This window comes from Rhineura floridana, chromosome 3 (genome assembly GCF_030035675.1).
Source record: "Rhineura floridana isolate rRhiFlo1 chromosome 3, rRhiFlo1.hap2, whole genome shotgun sequence".
In the NCBI taxonomy this organism is placed as follows: domain Eukaryota; kingdom Metazoa; phylum Chordata; class Lepidosauria; order Squamata; family Rhineuridae; genus Rhineura; species Rhineura floridana.
In genome coordinates this window covers 176249801-176275297 of record NC_084482.1, presented here as the reverse complement: position 1 = coordinate 176275297, position 25497 = coordinate 176249801, and the positions used below count along the sequence as shown (strand labels likewise).

Genomic DNA, 25497 nt, shown 5'->3' with positions numbered 1-25497 from the left:
AAAAATAGTGACCAAGGAACTGGGAAGGGAGAGGAAAAAGAGAAAACTTGATAAGGAAGCCACACGTGAGTGCTAGGACAGAAGGCAGGCATCCACTCTGGCACCAAAACCCAAAGTGTATCCCTTCTGCACAGCCCTGTTAGAAAGATACTTCATTTAACCCTGCTCATTACTACATATGGCATACTATCTGCCACAGATAGCAACAGGTATGCTCCTTGGTAATATTTTCCATCATTTACATCAAACAATGAATACCCTAGTACTTATGAGCATCAGCATGCTGTAAACAAAAGCTCTTACTTACAGTATCCCACATGACAATGTTGATATCTGTGCTGAATGAGTTGATAACATGCTGAGTGATGTAAAGATTGACAAAGTCACAAAAATGGTGGTACATATTAACACCTGAGAGAAGGAAGAAAAACCAAGCTTGTTATGAGTTACTTTTAAGCACATACAGATGTTTTCAAATGAATAGACTTTCTAGTCCTTTCACAGTTTGCCCAGTTGGATTTGTGAGCTTTCGCTGATTATAATTTAAAATATTTTGGACCATATTCACACCATATATTTATTCCACTATTATTCCACTTACTGTTTAGTCATGGCTTCTCCCCAAATAATCCTGGGAGCTGTAGTTTGTGAAGAGGACTGAGAGTTGTTAGGAGACCCCTGTTTCCCTCATAAAGCTACAATTCCCAGGGTTCTTGAGGAAGAAGGACTGACTGTTCCACTCTAGGAATTGTAGCTCTGTGAGAATTAGAGTCTTCTAACAACTCTCAGCACACTTCATAAACTACCCTTCCCAGGATTCTTTGGGGAAAGCCATGACTGCTTAAAGGGGGAATAGTGGAATAAAATGTATGGTGTGAATATGGCCCTGTTAATCCATCCTTGAGGATCTTCATGGTATCCAACAATCAATCATAAAATATATAAGAGAAAAAACTATTTATCATTAGAAATTATATCATTATTACAAATAAAGCAATTATCCACAAACTCAGAAGCACACCTCAATGAGAGGGCCATACAAGGCTAAACTACACATTACACTTAATACATAGCAAGCAGCTATATCCCTGCATTTTATTACAGCCATCTGGGGGTTAAGGAAGGCAAATGTTACCTGGACCACATCATGAGGGGAGAGGAGGTTTGTCCCTTTCCACCACATCTATGATTGGGTCAAAAATCATGCCCTTACCCCAGCTAGGAGACTTGAGGGGGGGAGTTGCTGTTGGCAACAATGGGAACTTTTTTCTTAAGCTTCTCAGTCACGTGAGGGAGGTGGTGACTGCATCTGGTGGAGGGAAGGCAACTGTCCCCACAACCTGCAGTCAGGATAACAAGTCGTTCCCCCCCCTTCCCAGCTTGGCAACTGTAATTAAAGAAAATCCAGAAAAGTAGGTATATGCTACATTTTAAGCATAACATGTTGTTGAACCAAAAGCATGCTGTAATAACTCCTCTTTCTGTGAAAAAGAGAGGCACATGGGCACTCCTTAGCTAATATTCACAACAAAGGAGATTCATTGGGTTCAAGTTTTACATTAAGACATGGGTTTTTTATTAGAAATTCAGCAGACGTATTGCTTAAGAGATGCCATAAAAGGATCAATGTTACACTCATCTTGAATGGATCTCCAAGTTGCTATATGTTTCTTGTTAATCAAATGCAGCTACAGAGAGCTACCAGTTTGATCAGAACAGTGATGCTAGAGGAGCGGGTGTCTAATCCTTCCCCAATCTATATCAACACCACTTACCCAACAGTATATGTATTACCTCCCCCTTCTACAGGAAAAACAACTACTGGGGGGTGATTTTTTTAATCAGGAAAAGTGACATGGAGGTGGGGGGAGGTCTAAACATTGTTATTCCAATCAAACTGACAGTTCGCGCACACACACAAGCTGCATTTCATTGAAACAGAAAACTATGAGAGATTACATCATAGATCTCCTGTGTAAAATGCACTTTAGTCCCAATCACAAGGCGGAGATACTGAAATGCCAAGTATGGTCCAGAGCAGAAGACTTAAGTCTAGAAGTCACGCATTCAAGTGCTACCTCTGCTACAGTCTCTATAAATGGCCTTAGTGGGCTCCTTCGGAAGGAACAACGGGATATAAAATTAATTAATTAATAAGAGTAAGAGTAATAAGAAGTAGCAGCTGTAAAAATGAAATTCTACAGATGATCACACAAGACTGCAAAGCCCTTTGAAAATCAAAAGGACTACATCAATGATAAACTAGAGCACTGGTATACCCCAGATGTTAAAAAACATAAAGCAGTGAAGTTTGTCATTCAAATTTATTTATTTCAAATATTTTTGTGCCCTTGGGCAAGAACCCTTGCATTTTAATTGTTCTCATTTAGAATACTGCTGTAAACTCGGGACAAACAAGACTCTGAAAACATAGCAGCGTTTCGGAGTTTAAAAGAGAAAGAACCTCCAGTTCAAGCCAAAAATCCAATAATCCAAAAAGCCCAGAAAAACAATTTATGGCATGAATGGCATGACAGTTGCTTGTTCACACTGACCTCTACCTGCAGGTGGTATGCATGGAAGAGCTGTGGTTATGTATAAGCTGCTTATGCACACAGAACCTATCAAAAGTGACTTTTAGCATGTTCCTAAGTATGCCTGGCAATGTCCATTTGCAGGGGGACATTAAAAGTGCAGTACAAGCAGAACCCTGTGCATATGAGTAACCTTTACAGCAGCCTTTCCCAACCGGTGTGCCTCCAGATGTTGTTGGACCACAACTCCCATCAGCCTCAGCCATTGGCAATGCTGGCTGAGGTTGATGGGAGTTGTGGTCCAACAACATCTGGAGGCACACTGGCTGGGAAAAGCTGCTTTACAGTATCATTTCCAAGCATGCCTTCAGTGGGTTGAAGGCAATATGAGCAGCAGCTGCCACACTGCCGGCAGTCATGAGGATCGGCAAATACAAAAATTGCACAGGCTTATGCACAGGCCATTCTGCAGACTCCAGTAAGAGCAGATCTTCTGAAATAACACATAAGTGTCATCTATAAAAACATACCCTTTCTTACCATGATGCAGAAAGGGGGGTACTTTTATTACACTGCAATGCGGAAGGATAGAAATACCTTGTACCTGCATCAAACTTCATGAAATAAGTGGGCTTGTCAATTATCACATCACAACTGCTGTCTTCCATAGGCCTGGAGTTCAGTTCTGCATATGTCTGGAGCTCAGCAAACCTGTAATTACAGTCATTTAACAGAAGCTGCCAAAAAAAAAAAAAGGCCTCATCCAAGGCCAATAATTTAAGTGATGCATCCACACAGGCTTGTCCAAACAATACCGGTGAAGTTGGACAAAGTTTGACAATTAAAACAATGTTTAATTGTAACTGAAGCTTCTTCGGTAAGGCTTCAAAAGGTTAAACTCTGCCTTTGATCTCAGGAGCAAGCAACACCTTTGATCTATAAATCAAGGGCTGGGAAAAGTTTCAAGAGAGAGAAGCTCTGTGTCCATGTTTCCAAGATCCAGTTAATTTGAATACATCTAGGCTCACGTCAAGTACATTGACCATGATTTTAAAGATATTTCAGCAAAGACATGAGTTATTAATGACTGCAAGTATAGGACCAATTAGTCAGATCCATTTAACAGTCTAGCAAGTCTCCTCCATGACATATTACCAGTTGCAATGGATTCAGCTAATAAAATGTGAGCCCTTCAGAAGCACTGCAAGGTCTTTCTAGGAGACGGCAACTTGATTTGGCAAGAGGCGCTAAGCCAATTGGGAACTGAATGTATGATATTTGTCAACTGTAGCAGGGATGTGTTTGGAAATGGCCTCTAAAAAATATTCAGTGTAACAGAAATGTGTTAAAATACTTTCTTTAAATTCCTGTTTCTACAAAAATATGTGAAGATATGTAAGGGCCAACACAAGCTTTGCTACAGGTTCCCAAATTGTAGTCTGCAGGTTTCATTCAGGTGGTCCATGGTATGTCCACATTAAATATTCATACTGATTTTTTTAAATTGTATTTATTGTAATTTGAATTGTAATACAATAAGGTACAATATAAGAAATAAAAGAATGAATAAAAACACAATTAAAAATCACACAGCACCTAGGATAGCACATTACAGTTGCTACAACAGGCAGAAAAATCCCTAAGTGGTCTGCCAAGAACATCAGCCATTTTCAAGTGATCCATGTGAAAAAAAGTTTGGGAAGCACCACTTTATGATAAAATTCTAAATGAAATCATTGCAGAACAAAGATATGCTTGCACTTGTTGCTTGTATATGTTATTTTTCATAGGATACGCACCTGAACACACACACACTCAGGCTAAAAACCAAAACTATTTTAAGAATGCCCAGTGTTATTTTATTTATTATTTGATTTATATCCCGCCCTTCCTCCCAGCAGGAGCCCAGGGCGGCAGTTGTATTTTTAACTTTGAACAATAGTCCTCCATGCTACATTACAAATTGTTTTTGAAACTGCAGTCTGCTAAAATGTCTGCCATGTGTCACAGCAGGCTGTTGTTAGAAAAACACAGTATTCTTGCATATAAGCTGCTACATAGTTCTTTGGTTACCCAGAAGAGGCCACACCTATTCCCATATGTTGACAATTAGCATTTACTGATTTGTTTTTAAAGATTTATTATAAATTATTATTATTATTAGATTTATATCCTGCCCTTCCTCCCAGCAGAAGCCCAGGGCGGCAAACAAAAGCACCAAAAACATAAAACATCATAAAAACAAACTTTAAAACACATTAAAACAAAACATTTTCAAAAACGTTACGTAAAAAAAGCTTTCAAAACATCTAAGATTAAAAAATCTAAAAAAATTTTTTTAAATAAGATAAACATTTTAAAGATAACTTAGATCCTATAAAAGAGGATGTAACGTTACCACGATGATTTGTTTTAGACAGCTCGTTTTCTATATTACCTCAGTCACTGTCCCTTTGCTCTGTCATCACAGAAGCAGTTTTCTTCCTTTTTTTTTTTGACAAAAAAACCCAAAATACAGGTGCGGTATGTTGGGGTGGGAAAGAAGTGGAGTATCCAACTGACCACAGCGCTAGTAGCTGAGCTGTTCTGCAAAGATGTCTATTATGGAGAAATAAGAAAGCACTAGCAGCTACAAATCTTACCAAGACTGTAGAGGGCTCTTCCGCTGCCCTTCAGCAAGGAAAGTTTGAATGTCTAAATTGCAGTGACCTCCAATTTCACCCTTCTGGAAGAAGTCTTCATTAAATCTAAAGGAAGAAAAAATACTACTGGCATAAGGACAAAATAAGTTCAAGAGTCAGTTCTAGACTAAGTCACCATGACAGCACTCTCTCGATTAACAATATACATCAACAGGACAATGCTAGGCATTGATTCAACATGATGCTTTAGTGTGCAACTAAAAGCCACTTTCCACAGCAGTGCGATCCTAAAGTATGCTTATTCAGAAGTACGCCCCAGGGAATTCAATGGAACTTACTCCCAGATAATTGTGCATAGGGTTGCAGCCTAAGGCTACAATCCAACACATAGTGACTTTTGCAAGGAAGCCCCAGTAAACAAACATAGGATTGCACTGCATGTGATACATTGGAAATATGAGTTGAACTGAATATGAAGTGTCTCACATGAACCAAAATGATGTCATTGCTTCAGCATACATCCAGCCTACAATTCAACCAATGTAGCTATAAATAGTTTAATGTTCTTGAGACACAAACGTAATGGTCTTAAAATGACTACCTTTTAAAAAAATGTTATATATAAACAAACTTTTTTGGGTATGAACATAAAATCACTATAAAAGTGTAAGGAAAAACAAAACAGGCTTCATGAATTAGACACAGGCCTTCTCAACCTTTGGATCCTCAGATGTTACTAGACTACAGTTCCCATAATTCCGGACCGTTGGCCATGCTGGCTGGGGCTGAGGGGAATTGTAGTCCAGCACCATCTGGGGACCCAAACTTTGGGAAAGGCTGAATTAAAGTACTGTACCACACCAATCAATAGGAAATAACTGAGCGTTTTCAAATTCAAAAAGAAGTTTGTAGAAAATAATGAGAATTACATCTATTCCCAGGACCAAATTAATATGTTGAAAAAATGAAAGTTTTCTTCCATTTCTTTATGATTCACTAATAGGCAAAAAAACCTTGCAGTTTAAGAATGTACCTATAGCCAACAAATGTTTCTATCAAACTTTAAAAAGCAGGGAAATTGGGCAGCTAAAGAGAATGCGCCAGGGGAGCAGGAGACCTGACCTCCTCTCTGAGATATTGTAATGCCCTACAAACTGGTCAAAATGCAGACACAATTTGGGTTGGTCTTTCACAGTCCAATCCACTTCCTGTGTAGCTTGGAAGAATTTGGTAACATCTGCCTCTGAGCATACGGTGAGTGGTGGCAATACCTGCCATCTCCGAAGATGGAGAATTACATTTCTGAACGTTTGCTGGTGTTCCTACTTCTCTCCTTTCCTGCGTTGCTACTGTTTCTACAGAGAATTGAACCTGGAAAATTATATTTCCCTCATTATTCATCCTAGAAACCTGTGTCAAATTTATTTTTATTAATTTCAAAGCCTATTTATTGGTCAATGTCATATGATGGTGAAGACAGCCTTTTGTGTTTCAAACTGGACGTTATGTTCTGTTTCTATTTTGGGTGCATTCACAGTTGAATCTGAAACTGCAGTTTGATGTAAAATCAGACAGATTACAATATGTTGCTACTTAAGCAATGACTCTAGCTGTTGGAAAAAACAATCTTGGCCTGCCCAAGATGCATGTTTTCAGCCTGCTATGCTTAAGCTACTCCACTTAAGGAAAGGTGGGCATGGTTAATTAAAAACATAGAGTGCACCTAGAACTTTGCTAAAATATATTTTACTTCCCACTGCTTTATCTTGTGCAAACTGAGACATTCCTTGTGTTCATTGGAAACTATTCTGCGAACAATCAGTGCCATTATTCCACAATTGTTTTTGGAGCTTTTTTTTAGTGTTCCAAAGTATTGATGTACTTCACATATTCACAGAAACGGAAGCAAAAGAAAATGATTTACTATAGGAAACTTGACTAAAGATGCAAAGTAAAAAAATGGAAATGGACTGCCTTTAAGTCGATCCTGACTTACAGCGACCATATGATTTTAAATCAAACATATCTAAAGTGACTATCTGAACTATATCGTTTTAATATTGTTGCTTCCTCCCTGCTAAAACAAGATCAGCACAGTGCATGTCTTGTTTCTGTTATTTGGGCTGATTGCAGGTGTTGCCACCACTCACCATATACTCAGAGGCATGTTACCAAATTCTTCCAAGCTACACGGGAAGTGGATTGGACTGTGAAATACCAACCCAAATTGTGTTTGCATTTTGACAAATTTGTAGGGCAGTACAGTATCTCAGAGAGGAGGTCAGGTCTCTGGCTCCCCTGGTGCATTCATTATGTTGTTGTTATGTGCCTCCAAGTCAACTACGACTTATGGCGACCCTATGATTCAGCAACCTCCAAGAGCATCTGTCATGAACCACCCTTCTCAGATCTTGTAAGTTCAGGTCTGTGGCTTCCTTTATGGAATCAATCCATCTCTTGTTTGGCCTTCCTCTTTTTCTACTCCCTGCTGTTTTCCCCAGCATTATTGTCTTTTCTAGTGAATCATGTCTTCTCATGATGTGTCCAAAGTATGATAACCTCAGTTTCATCATTTTAGCTTCTAGTGACAGTTCTGGTTTAATTTGTTCCAACACCCAAGTATTGGTCTTTTTCACAGTCCATGATATCTGCAACGCTCTCCTCCAACACCACAGTTCAAATGAGTTGATTTTTCTCTTATCTGCTTTTTTCACTGTCCAACTTTCACATCCATACATAGAGATCGGAAATACCATGGTCTGAATGATCCTGACTTTAGTGTTCAGTGATACATCATTGCATTTGAGGACCTTTTCTAGTTCTGTCATAGCTGCCCTCCCCAGTCCTAGCCTTCTTCTGATTTCTTGATTATTCTCTCCATTTTGGTTAATGACTGTGCCAAGGTATTGATAATCCTTGACAAGTTCAATGTCCTCATTGTCAACTTTAAAGTTACATAAATCTTCTGTTGTCATTACTTTAGTCTTCTTGAGGTTCAACTGTAGTCCTGCTTTTGTGCTTTCCTCTTTAACTTTCATCAGCATTCGTTTCAAATCATTACTGGTTTCTGCTAGTAGTATGGTATCATCTGCATATCTTAAATTATAGATATTTCTCCCTCAAATTTTCACACCTCCTTCATCTTGGTCCAATCTCGCTTTCCGTATATGTTCTGCATATAGATTAAATAAATAGGGTGATAAAATACACTGCTGTCTCACACCCTTTCCGATGGGGAACCAATCGGTTTCTTCACATTCTGTCCTTACAGTAGCCTCTTATGCAGAGTATAAGTTGCACATCAGGACAATCAGATGCTGTGGCACCCCCATTACTTTTAAAGCATTCCATAGTTTTTCATGATCTACACAGTCAAAAGTTTTGCAGTAATCTATAAAGCACAGGGTGATTTTCTTCTGAAATTCCTTGGTCCGTTCCATTATCCAACGTATGTTTGCGATATGATCTCTGGTGCCTCTTCCCTTTCTAAATCCAGTTTAGACGTCTGGCATTTCTCGCTCCATATATGGTAAGAGCCTTTGTTGTAGAATCTTGAGCATCACTTTACTTGCATGGGATATTAAGGCAATAGTTCAATAACTACTGCATTCCCTGGGATCCCCTTTCTTTGGAACTGGGATGTATATGGAACACTTCCAGTCTGTGGGCCATTGTATATTTCTTGACAGATTTTTGTCAAAATTTCCTGTTGGCTATAGGTACATTCTTAAACCACAAGGTTTTTAGCCTATTAGTGAATTTATCTGCTTTTGAATCTGGGAGGTAAGAAATGGGATCCTGTGCAAGTTTGCTGAGAATGGATTGATCATTTGCATGCTTACTGAGTTCAGTTGGATTTACTCCCGTGCAATCATGCTTAGGATAGGTGAAAGTGACCAAAGGGGATGTGGCGCAGGCAGGAGGGGGAGGAGGAGAGTAGGTTTGATCATTTGCATGGTCATTGAGTTCAGTGGTATTTACTCCCGTGCAATCATGCTTAGGATAGGTAAAACTAGCCATGGGGAGGAAGTCCTGGAGTTGGCAGGAGAGGAAGAAGGGAGGAGGAAGGGAGAGGAGAGGGGAGGGGAAAGGCAGGTCTGATCATTTGCATGCTTATTGAGTTCAGTGAGATTTACTCCCGTGCAATCAAGGCTAGGATAGGTAAAACTGACCATAAGGGAGGAGGAAGGGAGAGTAGAGGACAGGAGGAAGGGGGGAGAGGGGGGCAGAAGGAGAGGATTGGAAGGGGAGGGGGAAGGAGAGGATTGGAAGGGAGAGGAGTGAAGGAAGGGGGAGGGCAGGGGCAAGACAGAGGGGATAGGAGGGAGTAGGAGGGGAGGGCAGGTTGGATCATTTGCATGCTTATTGAGTTCAATGGGATTTACTTCTGTTCAATCATGCTTGAAAATGAAATGGACTGCCTTCAAGTCGATTCCAACTTATGACGACTCTATGAATAGGGTTTTCATGGTAAGTGGTATTGAGAGATGGTTTACCACTGCCTTCCTCTGAGGCTGAGTGGCAGTGACTGGCCCAAGGTCACCCAGTGAGCTTCATGGCTGTGTGGGGGCTGAGAGTTGCTAGGAGATGCCCTGTTCCCCTCACAGAGCTTCAATCAGAGTGGCTGACTGTTAAACCACTCTGGCCACTGGATCTGTCTTAGGGGAATAGGAGTCTCCTCTCACCACTCTTCACAAACTACACTTCCCAGGATTCTTTGGGGGAAGCCATGACTGTCTAAAGTGAAATAAATGCTTAGTGTGGGTGTGGCCCCCTGATTAGGCAAGCCCAGCAGCTGTGAGTCTGCCTTTTAGAACACTGACAGTTGGTTCTTACTGAGCATGCCCGGTCTTATCATGAGTTCAATGCACAATTTCTTAAATTAATTGAAAATCAGCCGGACATTTTTTTAACTTTTAAACTGTAGAAGATGAAGGTCAGAGTATGGGGCAAGGTCAGTAATAGGATTACAGGTACTCTGTGAACATGGCTGATTTTTAATGAATTTCAACAGATTATGAGAACTCTCAAGAGAAAAAAGACCAAAAGGGATATGGGATTTTTTTCTCTCTTTTTACACTTTGAACACTCTATTCTCTCTGACTGTTTTGTGTATCGCCATGAAAATTGAGAGGGTTGTTAAGCAAGCGTCTCTGAGTTCAGGACTATAAGTTATGTAAGGTTTTGTTTTGAAATGAGCTTATGGGAAGCACCAGAATGGCATGGGGGTATTTTCAATATAACATTGTGGAATGTGAAAAATCCACGCTGGCTATAGTATACAGCCACTCTCATGACTATATAATATACCATGGGAAAGGCCGTAGCTCAATAGCAGATGCATGCCAAGGGTCCCAGGTTCAATCTCTGGCATCACCAGGCAGGCTGGGAAAAAATCCTTTCTGAAATCCTAGAAAGCTACCACCAGTCAGTGTGCAATGCCAAACTAGATAAACCAAGGGTCTGATTGATATAAAACAATTTCCTATACAAACCAGGGGCTGAGGCATGGAGTTAAGCTTAGGAAGAGAAGCAAGTAAAACCTGTTCCCTAACATGTAATCCCTGTCTTCTTACAGACCATTGGCACATAATGCTTTTTTCTACAATCATGGGGGCCAGGAAATGACTCTTTAAAAAGTAAAAAAGAAAGGACAAGATTCCTAGCCATCATTCTTGGATGATCACATCTATGCAAATTTCTGACTCAGGAAATGGAGTCTTAGACCCTTTGGAGACCCACGGGTTTTTTTTGCAAGGCAGTTAGAGGGTAAAACTCACATCCGTAGCAATTTTGATGCCCCATTTACATCTACCATAGTCTCCAGTGTGGTGTCCAGTGTAATGTCTGCTGCAACTTCTTGGTTTCAGTTTCAGTTGATGTGGCCTGATAATGTGGACAAGGTGCTTATGACAACGCAAGCAGCAACGTGTCGTCTCTACCCATGTCCTTCTTGGCTTATTAAAGCTTGCCGAGGGGGTTTAACCAAGTAGATCCAGAGTGTAGTCAACATGTCATTGCCGGAGGGAGTGGTCCCAGCCACCTTGAAAGAGGCGGTGATCTGACTTCTCCTGAAAAAGCCCACCCTGGATCCATTGGTTTGTGACAACTACTGCCCAATTGCAAAAGACGCCTTTTTAGGGAAGGTGATTGAAAGGGCTGTGGTGCAGCAATTGCAAGTACTCTTAGATGAAACAGATAATCTTGACCCATTCCAATCTGGGTTCAAGCCTGGTTATGGAACTGAATCAGGCTTGGTCGTCTTGATGGATGACTTTTATTGGGAGAAGGACAGGGGGAGTGCAACCCTGTTACTCTTACTTGATCTCTCAGCGACTTTTGATACTATTGACCATGGTATCCTTCTGGGCCAACTTAGTGAGATGGGCATTGGAGGCACTGTTTCATAGTGGTTCCAATCATATCTCTAGGGCTGTTTCCAGAGAATAGCATTGGGCGATTGTCTTTCAGCCCCCTGGCAGTTGCGCTGTAGGGTGCCGCAGGGTACCAGCTTGTCCCCAATGCTGTTTAACATCTATATGGAGCTCTCCAGACCAGTCATCAGACGATTTGAGGTGAGGTATCAGCAGTAGGCTGATGAAACCCAGCTCTATTTCTCTATAACATCTGAATCGGGAGAGGCTGTGCAAGCCATGGACCAGTACCTGGACTCGGTGGTGGGCTGGATGAGGGCCAAAAAACGGAGTCTGAATCCTAGCAAGATGAAGGTGCTGTGGGTTGGTGGTTCCTGAGTTTGGATAATTGGTGAATTGCCTGTTTTGGATGGGATTGTACTCCCTCTGAAAGAGCAGGTCCATAGCCTGGGGGTGCTCCTGGATCCATCTTTGTTGCTAGAGGCTCAGGTGACCTCAGTGGCTAGGAGTGCCTTTTACCTGCTTCAGCCATTTCTGGACCGTGATAGCCTGACCACTGTTGTCCATGCACTGGTAACCTCCAGGCTGGATTACTGTAATGTACTCCATGTGGGGCTGCCTTTGATGTTCGTCTGGAAGCTGCAGCTGGTGCAAAAATGCGGCAGCAAGACTGCTCACTGGTCAGGGTATTGTCAACATGACACCCCGCTGCTGAAAGAATTGCACTGGCTGCCTGTTAGCTACCAGGCCAAGTTCAAGGTTCTAGTTTTGGTGTACAAAGCCTTATATAAGCTTGGGATGAGGATTCCTGAAAGATCGTCTTACCCTTTATATACCCAGTCAATCGCTATGCTCTGCAGGTGAGGGCCTCCTGCAGATATCATCTTCAACATAGGAAGCGGACCTTTAGTGTAGCGGCACCTACCCTTTGCAATTCCCTCCCCTGACAGGCACCATATGTGTTATCTTTTCAACGCCTACTGAAGACTTCCTCTTTCAACAAGCCTTTTAAGTAGAGACCTTATCCTAGTCTGCGTGGGAATTGCTTTTTAGGATCTTTTTAACGTTTTTTTAAATGACGTTTTTAAAGATGTTTTGTTCTAATATGTTTTTAAAGATATTTAATGTATTTTAAAGTCTATTTTTAAGATGTTTTAGAGGGTTTTTTTACTGTTTTGTTTGCCACCCTGGGCTCCTTCTGGAAGGAAGGGTGGGATATATATATTTAACAAATAAACAAAATATCTGTTAATGAAAACTGAGGGAGAAAAACAACAACCAAAGACCCATATTTTTTTACGAATGAGCAAATTTGATTCCACAGGATATTTGGACTGTGGCTTCTTCGGTGGAATCTTGTGAAACATAAGTAAGGCACATACCTATCATAGTTTCTTTTTGGGGTTCTTAAATCAATGTACAAATTTGTAGCTCTGCAATACTGAAGATATCGGGAGCACTGAAGTGAAGAATCTCCCTGCAAGAAAAGGACAAAGATAACAGGAATAAAGTTTTAAAGTATTGGGGGAAGGTGGAGTACAGCATCAGAAAAGAACTTATTTTGAATATATACCAGTAGGCTTACCATTGCCTTAGGTCTGCAGTGAGTCTTCACTTCATCCATCCTCTCCTTAACATAACCAAAGCCAGCTTGATTCCAGAACACATGCTGGGCCTCCTCAATGGTACTAGCCCTTACATGTAGAAAGAATGCAAAAGCATCCGTTTGGGGGGAAAGAAGTCAGCTTTAACTATTCAAAAACCTCACACCATGGGTTGGTAATTCGCACTGCAAAGCCTTGCAAGTCTGGTTACTGAATTGCCATGTAACACTGAGCTGAGAGCAAGTCTTACAAATATTCTGCCTATGCACAGAGAAAGCTACCACTAGATGGGTCGATCTGCCAGAAGGCACAGGGAGCTTGCTGGCTGTTTGAGAAGGGAAGAGATCAATAGTGGAGATGTTAGTACATTATCCTATTACACAAGAGGGGCCATGCAAAAGGGGGAAAAAAGTATCCCCAGTATGTTACCAGAGCCTATGGCTTAGGGGCTGAGAAACAAACAGTAGCATCAAAGTTAGGAGGCCTTGCTCTAACTTGGATCTCATTTCATGCCCCATAAATAAATAAATAAATCACCAGCCAACCAGTACAGGGCCTCTACATGCAACCGAGTGTTGAGGAGTTCTGGAGAGGCCGTTTAAGTAGACTGACCTTTCCTGCAACCTGAGAGGTATAATGGATTCTTTTACTAGGAATTCAAACCAGCCTCAGGCCAACCTCCGACTTATTAACTCTCTCTCAGCACAGCCCTCCAGTCTGCAATGCAGGATTGTTATTTACTACCAGCCCAACCTTTAACGTGGGGATAAAAGCAACAGAACTGTTCCCTCTCTCAACTTCAGTCCAATTCCCAACTTGCACTAGAGGGCCTGACAACACTGGACAACACTGCAGTGTTCTCATAAGCCATGCATAAGTCATAATACCTGCAGTATTCAGTGTGAACTACACTGCAAGTCTATTGTAAGCCACTCTCTCCTCAGCTATAGCCCCTTCTAACCTGAAACATGAGGACAATGAACCGCATTTCCTTTGGAATTTGCATTAGTGTGGCTACTGTTTACATGTTTCACACTAATTAATAAGTAAGTTTGAAAGAGCAGGAACTTTTTGTTGCTACCTTTTTTGTCTGTTTTTAAGGGTGGGAGATGGTCACACACTGGAGCCAAATCCTGGATCTGGCTACACTGAAATCTTGGTTTTCTCATTAAGAAGAGCCTGCTGGATCAGGCCAGTGGCCCATCTAGTCCAACATCCTGTTCTCATAGTGGCCAACCAGAAGCCTATGGGAAGCCTGCTAGCAAGGCATGAGCGCAACAGCACTCTCCCCTCTTGAGGTTTCCAGCAACTGGTATTCAGAAGCATGCTGCCTCTAACCATGGAGGGAGAACATGACTATCATGGCTAGTAGCCATTTACAGCCTCATCTTCCATATATTTGTCTAATCTTCTTTTAAAGCCAACCAAGTTGGTGGCCATCACTACCTCCTACGGAAGGGAATTCCTCACTTTTAACTATGTGCTGCATGAAGAAGTATTTTCTTTTGAATGTCCTGAATGCGCTCCATGTGGGGCTCCCCTTGAGGTTGGTCCGGAAGCTGCAACTGTGCAACTGCTCACTGGGGCAAAGTATCGCCAACATGTCACCCCAATGCTGAAAGGATTCCACCGGCTGCCCATTAGCTACCGGGTCAAGTTCAAGGTTCTGGTTTTGATGTGCAAAGCCTTATGCAGCTTGGGACCAGGATACCTAAAAGACCGTCTTACCCCTTATATATCCAGTCGATCACGGCACTCTGCAAGTGAGGCCCTCCTGCAGATACCATCTTATCAGAAGGTCTGTTCCGCACAACACCACAAGATGTTTTAAAGTGCTTTTAGTGTTTTTGTTTGCTGCCCTAGGCTCCTTCTGGGAGGAAGGGTGGGATATAAATTTAATAAATAAATATATAATAAATAAATCTTCCAACATTCAGCTTCACGGGATGTCCATGAGGTTCTAGTGTTATGAGAGAGAGCAGTAATGGATATTTCTATGGGCAGCTCCTGTCCTTGGTGTTTTAAAAAGCAGTATCTTGATGCAAACTAGGAAATAACCTATTCAGACTGTGAAATTGTTCTCTCTTCTATTTTTATACCCAGTGTCCCTCTTCCCCCTTTACCTCATTTTGCAGAAGGAGAAAACAGAAAAACATAAAGGGACCAAAAGAAAATGGGGAAAGAGGCTCAGAGTTGTAACTGCCCACCTTCCACTCGCCTCCTCATCCCCTATGTGCTTCTTGCCTTCTAGCCTTCCTATCTGCATGCTAGTTTGCCAGGCTGGCATGGCTATTCTCCCCCTTCCCAATTTTCTTTTCAGCTGAGATGCAGTGTTCCTTGGCTGAGCATTCTCAGTCGTCAGAGCGTTTTTTTGGGGAGAGTGGGAAAATTTTCCCAGGTTTTTTTCTATAGATTTTTCTAACATCTATAAACCTTGGGATTCCCCAATCCTGCAGATAACTCCTCTTTTGAGCATGGATGCTGATGTTTCAGCTACATAAAAATCCACACTACCCTTGAATTTTGCAAATAAAAGGAATAACGAGTGAGTAGGTTTCTTTCAATGTTACAGTTCTAAGCTTTCATGTATACTGATAGATGCTGACTATAACAGCTTGAAATCTTGGCAAAAAAAATATTGCCTGGTTCAAATAAGGATGTCAACATGCATTTTAAAAGAGGGCAAGCTTCTAGACTGACCAGGTCCTCACAGACCTTCTTCAAATTTAAGTTTTCGTCAAGATCTAAGTATAAAGATTTGCATCAATGTCACTTTTGAATTATTAGAAGCGTATCAGTTTCATTCCTTCTGAAAAGCCTGGAAGCCCCTGGGCAAAAACAATCTCAGTACTAGAATTTAGTGCAAGACTAATATATGAAGTTACACTTCACAAGTAACATGGATCTTAAGATATTGGCCTCAGTATGAAGTATGCCATAAGCATAACGTCTTTATTGATTCAATTTTTATCCCACCCTTCTTCCATGGAGCTCCCCCACTGCCTACATGCATTGTATTCCCCCAATAACCCTATGAGCTAGGTTAGAATAAGAGATGATGACTGGCCCAAGGTCATCCAGTGAGATTAGTTGCTGAGTGGAGATTGGAACCCTGGTCTGTCCTAATCCAACACTGTAACCACTGCACTACATTAGCTCATAACATATGGCACTAATCCAAATACTGGAACTATATTTAAAAGCATAAAATTCTGCTACAGAAAATGTATGCAAAGATGTTATAAAGAAAAAGAATATTTATATTCGATGTTAAAATGCTTTGCAACTAGTCCTGACTTGTAACAACTTTACATTCAATGGAGAACACTACCTGCAACTACAAGGCACAGCTATGGGGACTCGCATGGCTCCATCATATGTGAATCTCTTTATGGGTAAACTTGAACAGGAGATCCTCAAAAAGGCCATCAACAAACCACTTATATGGTGGCGATACATTGACGACATCTTTATGGTCTGGACGAATGGTAAAGAGAGTTTGGAACAATGAATGAATGAATGAGAGTTTGGAACAATTTTAAAATTACATCAACTCTATCCATCCCTCTATTAAGTTCACATTTAATAGTACAAATGACAATCCGCACATCCCTTTTCTGGATGTCCTTCTTACCATTGAAAACAACAAAATAGCCACTGATCTCTACAGCAAACCCACTGATGCCCACACCTATTTAAACTGGAAATCCTGCCATCCTAGGCATATAAAGAAGAACATTGTATATAGCTTAGCTCTGAGAATCAACCTTATTTGCAACACTGAAGATAAATACCAGAGAAGGATCAGTGAACTTAAAGAACATCTTCTTCGAAGAGGATATTCTCCACGTATTATGAATTGCAACATCCACCGAGCCTCCATTCAGAGAAAACCTCCTCCATCATACTGAGGTGTCAAAGAGCAGAGAGCAACGGATTCCATTTGTGGTAGATTTCCATCCAGCATCTCCTAACTATCACCAAGCAATCAAGGAGAGCTACCCATTGCTGGCAAACTCTGAACATCTTACCAGAGCCATCAGCAGGCCTCCTGTTATAGCATTTCGCCAACCTCCTAATTTGCGCAGACCGTTGGTGAGAGCTGTGCTTAAGCCACCTATCACCAATCCAGGGTCTCATCCTTGTCACTCCAAACGCTGTATCACCTGTGTGTACCTCAGAGAGACAGCTACTTTTACAAGCACTAGGACAGGCAGGATATATTACATCAAACAGAACATCACCTGCAGGTCCTGCAATATAGTTTACATCATCGAGTGCAAAAGACCAGGATGTCATATCCAATACGTAGGAAAGACCACAACTGACCTACGCACGCGCTTCAGGAACCACAAGTCGGCAATTTTGACAAAAAAAGTGGAGCAACCAGTTGCAAAGCATTTTAACATCGAGGGTCACAGCCTGTTGGACTTTTCCATTACAGCGATAGAGATGCCAGCAGATCCAGCAGCATTGACCAAAAGGGAGAACTTTTGGATTTACTCTCTGGACACATTGGCACCACATGGCCTGAACCTGGAGGACAGTACCACCACTACTTAGCTTCTGCAAATGAAGCCCCTCTGAGCATTCCATCCTCAAAGCTCTATAACTGCCACCTTGGTAACAGCATTTGTATGTTGGCAGCTGATGAAGGCAGAAGCTGAAACGTTTTGTTAATATAATAAAAACCTCTGTTTGGTTAATCACAATTATGTTCATATATATATACATATTATATTATTACATATATATGTAATTACTCTCCATGCATTTTTGTGTGGGTACTTACCACCCTATCTCAGCATAATCACATGTTGGATATCCAAACCTGTTCTCTGGCTTGCATGATTTCTCATAACCCCAACAGGCTTTTAATTTCTTCAAGTATTGCTGTTGACACACAAAAACTATTAAAAATAGGGCAGTATTACTGCAACCAGAGAATTTCTCCTTTAGGTCAACTTTGCTTGCAATTGTCCATTTTGATAAAAGATAAATTTTATAGAAAGGCATAGGTGATCTGCAAATCACCTGAATGCACTTTTAGAACCAATATCTCTTATGATATGTGCATATTTCCAATTCTACACAAGGATGTACTATAAGACTATAAAGGAAAGTAAAATTAAACATGTATGCAAGCACGTGTCAGATTAAAGGCCCTAGAGCAGCCTTCCCAGGCACCAGGTTAGAGAAGGCTACCCTAAAGCATGACCTTAACACTTTCTGCAGAAACAAATAATAATTTTATTATTGTTGTGACTTATATACTGCTTTTCAACTCAAAGGTTCCCCAAAGCAACCAACATATTGAAACAAAACATACAGTAGAATGCAATAAAGTGCCATAAATCAATCAGCAACCAAAACAATACACCAGCAAAATCACAACAGAAGAGGGCCAAAAGAAAGCCTTTCTAAGCTAAGTATTAAAGGGTGCTCTCACCAAGTCTACATCCTTCACACTTAGAGGCTAGAAACTTGGACAATAAGAAATACTTTTTAAAAAGCTCTCTCACACACTCTACCCCAAATTTTAATTATTCAGGAGTTCATGGCAAACAAGCAATCTGTGTAATTAACTACTAAAGAACAATTACAAATACTTACAATATTAATAGTGGTCACAATGAGAAAGAGTCCAGTACTCTAAGTACTTTGGATAGAGTGTGTCTTTTGCTAAATACCACAAATCGTCCCATTACATCAGAGATGGTCAATCTTTTTGGACCATTGGTAAGGTTGCAAACCAGAGAAACTATTGGGGGCACCACACACACCACAACCTATTCTCTATTGGCTACAACATAATGCTGCTTTCAAACCTAATTTCATGGAGGGGTGTGTGTGTCTATGGGTGGCATGGAAGGCATCTGCAAGTGCATGTGCACATGTGGGGCCTATGCTGGCAACCCCCACATTACCTACATTGTCTGTTATGTCAAAGCAGATGTTTTTGATATGCATACTGCTTGGCAATCCATAAGTCACTCACTCCAGAACAGCCTTGGAATCCACAGTTAAGCCTCAGGGTGAGTTCAGTCTAAAAATCTTGCAGTCAGCATTTTGAAATCCACAACCTCACTCCCTGCCATGTTTTAGTAACGTGTTTAAAATTAAAAGGATATTATACCATCCAAAAATGAATGCTGTTCTTGGAGGGAACGTTCCTTCCAACTACTACGTAAAAGCTACCCAACTTGGCTTTTACTGACTTTTTTTAAACTGAGCACACCATCTAAAATTCTCTACCCTGTTAACATAAGGGCTACCTACTTTCTCTTTGTTCCTGTTCTTCACCTAAAGAAGCCTGTGAGTTTTGCCCAAGAATGGAGACAGAATACAACAGCTGGTTGTTGTATTTTCAGAGATGGGGAAATTGGTATTATATATTGCTTCTTCCCAGGATGCCTTGGTGCAACCCAATACCTAGATAGCTCTTAAAAGAGCCTCATTTCAATGTCTCTTCCCTTCTTTTGTAATAAAAGACACAAATGGCTTGAGCACCAGTCAGTTTTTCTCTCTATCTCCTCTCCCTGCACCTGGCATTTTTTACTATCTAGCCTGATGAAGAATTCTGGATACCTTGAAAGCTTGCACATTATTCTGTGACATTTTGGTTTGCCCAAACATGGATTCTGGAATCATCATCATTGTTTCTTGGTTTAAAAAAACTTGTAGGTGGGGTGGGGGTGAAATAACTGCAAGAATCTGGTAAAGGCAAGAATGAATTCTCAGATAATCAGTTAAAGAAAAAAGCATATACTACCCAGTGGCATAAGCAGCAACAATTTTAACCAGAAAAGCTACCAGAGAAGACAGTTATGACTATCTTCCACTTCTTTGATTCTAAGAATAAAACTAGTCTGCATTAGACATCAATAAATAAAGGAGTACTTACTCTATATGGACAATAAGGATCTTGCTTGCAGGCTGTGGCAAAGGGCTGGTTATTGTGTAAAAAATATGGGATATGCTCTTCTGGCAAGTTGATTTTTTCATAGCTATACAATGGCACTGGTGGAATACTGCTGCTATTAGTAACATTTTCACCTTGAGTCCCGGCCAAGATTTCTTGAATAAGCACTCCAAGTGCAAGCAACATTAACATGGCAATCAGGTAAACCTAAAGCAAACAAAAAAGGTTTAAGAATTGTATACCTACAATTTCAGCATTTAATTCTATTCACTCATAAACCTAAAATTTGTATGTGTGTTTTTAAAGCAAGTAGCTATAGATCTCTTCGCCAGAAAGACTTGCTTCTTGGCACTAATATGTGTTTGTATAGCATTCATTACTGTTGCAGATGCTAAGCCAATGGGCACAGGGAAACTGCGGTTCCCAAGAGATGCCTGGGAACTCAAGTCAGGAAACTCTGCAATACTCCCAAAGGCTTTGTATTCTCTACATTAAAAAGAAAAAAAAAGAATGAAAACCACAACAAATGAAGTGCAGAAATGCCTGAGCAGATTGCCATATTGCCTTTTGTGTATGTGAATGTTAGGGTATTTTGCATTTAGACCTTGCATCGCTAACAGAGGGATTCAAACTCTGTCCTTGAGAGCCTTCTTAAGGAGTGGGAGGCACTTCTGACACAACTTTTTACACCCCAGTAGTTTTTGAAAAGTTTCTCATGTATACAAACACATAGACACATAATTATATCATAACTACAGAAATATCCGTGAAAAAGGGAGAATTTATATGGAAATGTGGCCATAAAGATAGGTTATAACTGCATGGGTACTTGCCTTTCTATACCGGGCCGGGCTAAAGGTTTTTGTACTAGTGTACAAAACCCTGAACAACTTAGGCCCAGGATATAATAAGAACCACCTTATTCCACTATGTCCCAGGTCAATCACTGAGATCATCCGGGGGAACACTATGAGAGTCTTCCATGGACCAGAAGCACAACTCATGTCAATGAAGAATCATGCCTTTAGTGTACTGGGCACAACTCTATAGAACTCCTTCCCATCAGAAATCAAACAGGCATGATTTAATTTCCGTGAAGTCTCTGCAACCTGAATGCTTTCCTAATATTTTATTCTCAAACATTTTAATTATGCTTTACATTTTGTATATTGTATGTTTTTATTTTTTGTAAGTTGCCATTTTCCTTTCTAAATTTAATACCTACAAGCATTCAAGCATAATTATAAAAAAATTATATTTACCAAAAAAAAAAGGACTACACAAGATTAAAGTCAATGATCTCTGGAGTAAATTACACATTGACTTCAATGCATACAATTATTGGACTAGATTCTTTCACTGAATTCTCTTCAACTTAGTAGTATAACAATAATTTGGATATTTTTTACTTTCCAGATACAAGGTTTTAGCTTAACAAACTGAACTTGGTTTGTCTTGTCTTGTGGCCTAGAAGTTTCCATAAAACATACAGGGTTGTATTCAACAGAGCACTAAGGTGAACATTCCATCAGTCCAAGGATTTCTCCTGTGCGACAGAACTTTCTCCTTTTCTCCTTCCCTCCACACCCGCTAAATCTGCCCTGGGTTTCCCCCCAACCCTCTGCAGCTTCTTAGATTTTGTTATTTATGCCTGTTTATACTACAAGATATCTGACAAACCTATGGGCTTACCTCTGCACTTAATGGCTCTGGGTTTGTGGAAATTGGTAGGTACAGAGAGATGCCAAATGTCAGCTTCTCTGCCTGCTGCACAGCTTTCAAACAAGATTTAACTTGTGCCAGGACTTATCCCCATTATGGCGTATTTTTCAGTGTGAGGGCTCATTCCTGTAACAACAAAGAAAAGTGTTTTTAAGTATATACAAAATATTCTTCATCCTTTGCTGAAGGCCCTAAACTCCAGTCTGGAGCTATTAGGTAAGGTAAAAGAGTACTGTACAGGTTTCACAACTCCTCTCTTTCTATTTTGCTGCTCCTTATGCTGGGAGCGGTCTCCCATAATGTGAGTGCAGTAGTACCTTTCTTAGTTACTTCAAATCAATTCTCAAAATGTATCTTTTCCATAAAACCTTTGGCACATTACTTTAGTTCAGAGATTCCCAAACTGTGGTCTCTGGGCCATCAGTCTGCAGCATGTCCACATTAAATATTTATATAAAGTTTGAGTTGTATTTTTATTATTTTTTTCTTAAGATTGTATTTTATTGTATTGCCATTAAATTCTATGGAATGCAAATTGTAATTCAATAAAATACAAAATAAACAATTAAGCTCTTGTGTTCAGGTCCTGCTTGTGAAAGTCCCACGGGCATCTGGTCAGCCACTGTGAGAACAGGATACTAGACTAGATGGGCCACTGGCCTGATCCTGCAGGGTATTCTTTATGTTCTTAAGAAGCCATAAAAATGCAATACAAAATTATACAGCACCTAGCACAGTGTGTTATAATTGCTACAACAGGGACCCTCAGCAATTTTCAAGTTTCCATGTCTAGTTAAGCAACCTGTAGTCAAGCATAAATAAACACATGTAATGCAAACAACTGCATATTATTCTCCTTTTTACTCCTGCCCCCACTTTCTTCACCTTCCTTTCTTGTTCCAAATTTTAGACTGCAAGCTACTCAGGCCAGGGATCTCTTGTACACTGTTGGTGCTATGTATGCAAGGATGATAACAGAAATATCAGCCAGTCAAGAGATATGGAACTGGAGAGAGGAGGAAAGACCTATAAACTATAAGAGCAGGTCCCTGAAGAAGAAACGGTGAACTGAAAATCAAACACTTATTTCAGGTATACAGATTTAGGCTTAGGGCGCAATCCAACTTGCATTTTGGTTGGGCTGAAGGGAGTTGAATGTGGCAGATTTCCAGCTTAACCGACTGGGTCCCAGCTCAGCTGGGTTACACCGGCATAAATCCCTCAGCCAGGACTCAACTGGTTCAGCCAAGACGAGTGCAAATGGAGCTGGCATAAGGCACAAAATAGGGCCATGTCAGGGGAGCAGCCAAAAGGGCTTAGGCCACTTCCAACTCAGGTTCAGAGCACTCCTGCAGGTCCCAATCCAGGTAAAAGTTAAGCCAGGATTTTTCCTGGTCGGTCTAAGAAAATAATTGCAATAGAAGTCAATGGAGAAAGTTTACTCCCTGGTGGGGTATTTGGGAAAGCAAGCTTTTACTTTCTGGTCCCTGCGCGCAGCTCCCAACTGAGCCAGCGTTCAACCAAGCCAGAAGCTCCTGAATGGCAACTGGATGCGGCAGAACTTTATGCAGGCTTCTCTTGTTCCAGCAGAACTTACAGCAGCTTCCCCCGAGTCGAATTGCTCTACCTATCATAGTAGTTAGGTAGTAAGCAGGGGAGTCAACTTGGTGTATACCAAATGTTGTTGGGACTACAACTCTCACCAATCCCACCACAGCCAGCATGGCCAATGGTCAGGGGAGAATGGAAGTTGTAGTCCAACAGTATCTAGCCAACGCCACAGTGGCTACCCCTGGACTAAAGTAAGGGAAGAGAACAGCATCACAAAGAAGAGTTTGAGCCATTGAGATAGCAAGGAAGAAGAGGCCCTTTGCAGAAAGGGCTGGACTTGGAAGTGCCAAGGCATTATTTTATTTGGGTCACCAGAATATAAAGTGCTGAGTTTAATCGGATTTACTCTCACGCATAGATAGGATCATCTCCCCTACCCCTTTATAAAAACCTTGCCCAGTAGGATTGCACCAAGCCAAAGCCTTCCTCGCTTCTTCCATCTGGGAGGTTAATAAGAGACTCCAGAGATGAGAAGAATCTGCAGAGAGGCGGCACCTGCAATTTGAGGACTGAATGGAAAAACACACTCGGAAGAAGGAAAGCTCCACTCACACCGGGAGGGGAGCAGGGAGAGGAGGAGACCTGGAACTCTGTGTCTGCTGCCTGCAGAAGACAAAACTCTTCTCCAAACCGGGGTGTGGTGGATGCGCGCCAAGTCCGCTGAAAAGAGCCCCGTCCTCGTTGTACCTCAAGAAAAGAAAGGACCTGGAAACGCCCAGAACCGAAGCCAGCCGCAGCGAGGTGCGCTCTCAAACCCAGGCCCGCGCACCGACGCAAGCTCACCGCTTCTCCCTCCTGGAGTTGGTGCCAGGGTTGCCGCTGCCGCTAGAGCTCCCCTTCGCCGGCGCTGAAGAGAGGAAGGAGAGAGAAGCGACGGCAGCGAACAGAAGGAGGGACCAGAAAGCACTGGCTCAGTCCTCCGGAAACCTAGCGGCTTGGCGCCAGAGCGGAGCTGCCGCCGTCTCGCTGCCGGCTGTTTTTGGAGACGGCGAAACGGAGGCGCTGAGCCAGGTGGGGGCTAAAGATCCCTCTTAGAGTGCCTCAGAGGTGAAAGGTTAAGGAGCAGCCTAACAAGGGTCTGGTTAGAGGTCGCCCGCTCCTTTCAGCAGCTGCAGTTCCAGGTTGCCTGGCACACCTAACTGGACCGGCTGAGGGGGATGGAAAGCAGCCGCTTCCCGTTCGGATGGTCCTCCTAGCTGAAGGGCTTCAGTCCAGAAAGGTTGGCATCAAGAGTTAAGGGAAAAGTTAGAGGCGTTCTCGTTTAGAAATGAGGCACCACACCTCTACCTCGGCTAAGGTCCTTTCCAGGAGATGTTCACAAAATTTTGGGGGAGACCCTTTAGCCAACGTCAAACCACGCAGGGAGGTCGTGCCTTTCATTAGCACTCGCTGAAAATCGCAACAGAGTGAGTTTCAGTTTCATGAGACTGTTATCTCCATAGATAAAGCAGGGCCTTTTTCAAGGAATTTTCATTGGGGTGGTGAACTCCAAGGAGCACTTTAAAATCATGAGAAATTGCATTATTAATCTTAATTTTAAATAATTAAAAAAACATTGAAATAGAAAAATCCAGTCATTACATGGCAGGTCATTTTCCTGATTGGGAAGGAGTGGAGGAATACTCTTCAGCCTGCAATCTTAAACATATCTAAGGAGTAGAAAATGAAATGGACTACCTTCAAGTCGATTCTGACTCATGGCGACCCTATGAATAGGGTTTTTGTGGTAAGTGGTATTCAGAAGTGGTTTACCATTGCCTTCCTCTGAGGCTGAGAGGCAGTGACTGGCCCAAGGTCACCCAGTGAGCTTCATGGCTGTGTGGGGATTCGAACCCTGGTCTCCCAGGTTGTACTACAGCACATTAACCACTACTCCACACTGGCGCTCAAGGAGTAAAAGTCCTGTTGAATTCATTGAGTCTTATTTTGTAGTAAAATGCACATTTAATAGTATTTACCATTGAGTGATTCTACATAGATCAGACTTCATAAGCACCTAAAACAGGCTGGATCTTGGCCCTGGTTTTTTTAAAATATGTTTTACATTTATTTACATTTAAATATATAAACTTACTTGGCAGTATTTAT

General features: G+C 41.4%; 1 protein-coding gene across 5 annotated transcripts in view; it reads right to left on the bottom strand.

Annotated features, from left to right (window-relative positions):
• The window catches only part of EOGT (EGF domain specific O-linked N-acetylglucosamine transferase), a 41628-nt gene extending 17260 nt beyond the window's left edge, over positions 1-24368 (bottom strand). For 2 of the 5 annotated variants that reach the window (XM_061618669.1, XM_061618673.1), the window contains exons 1-9: positions 23962-24368; positions 21769-21924; positions 20059-20283; positions 17947-18047; positions 13136-13244; positions 12933-13027; positions 5177-5299; positions 3139-3245; positions 308-411 (exon numbers count right to left, since the gene is read on the bottom strand). In XM_061618669.1, coding sequence (XP_061474653.1) covers positions 308-411; positions 3139-3245; positions 5177-5299; positions 12933-13027; positions 13136-13244; positions 17947-18047; positions 20059-20268 — 849 coding nt within the window. In that variant the 5' untranslated portion in view covers positions 20269-20283; positions 21769-21924; positions 23962-24368. Of the gene's footprint in view, positions 1-307; positions 412-3138; positions 3246-5176; positions 5300-12932; positions 13028-13135; positions 15025-17946; positions 18048-20058; positions 20284-21768; positions 21925-23961 lie in introns of those variants that run through there. The other 3 variants (XM_061618672.1, XM_061618670.1, XM_061618674.1) reach the window with 3 other exon arrangements.
• Positions 24369-25497: the final 1129 nt, after the last annotated feature.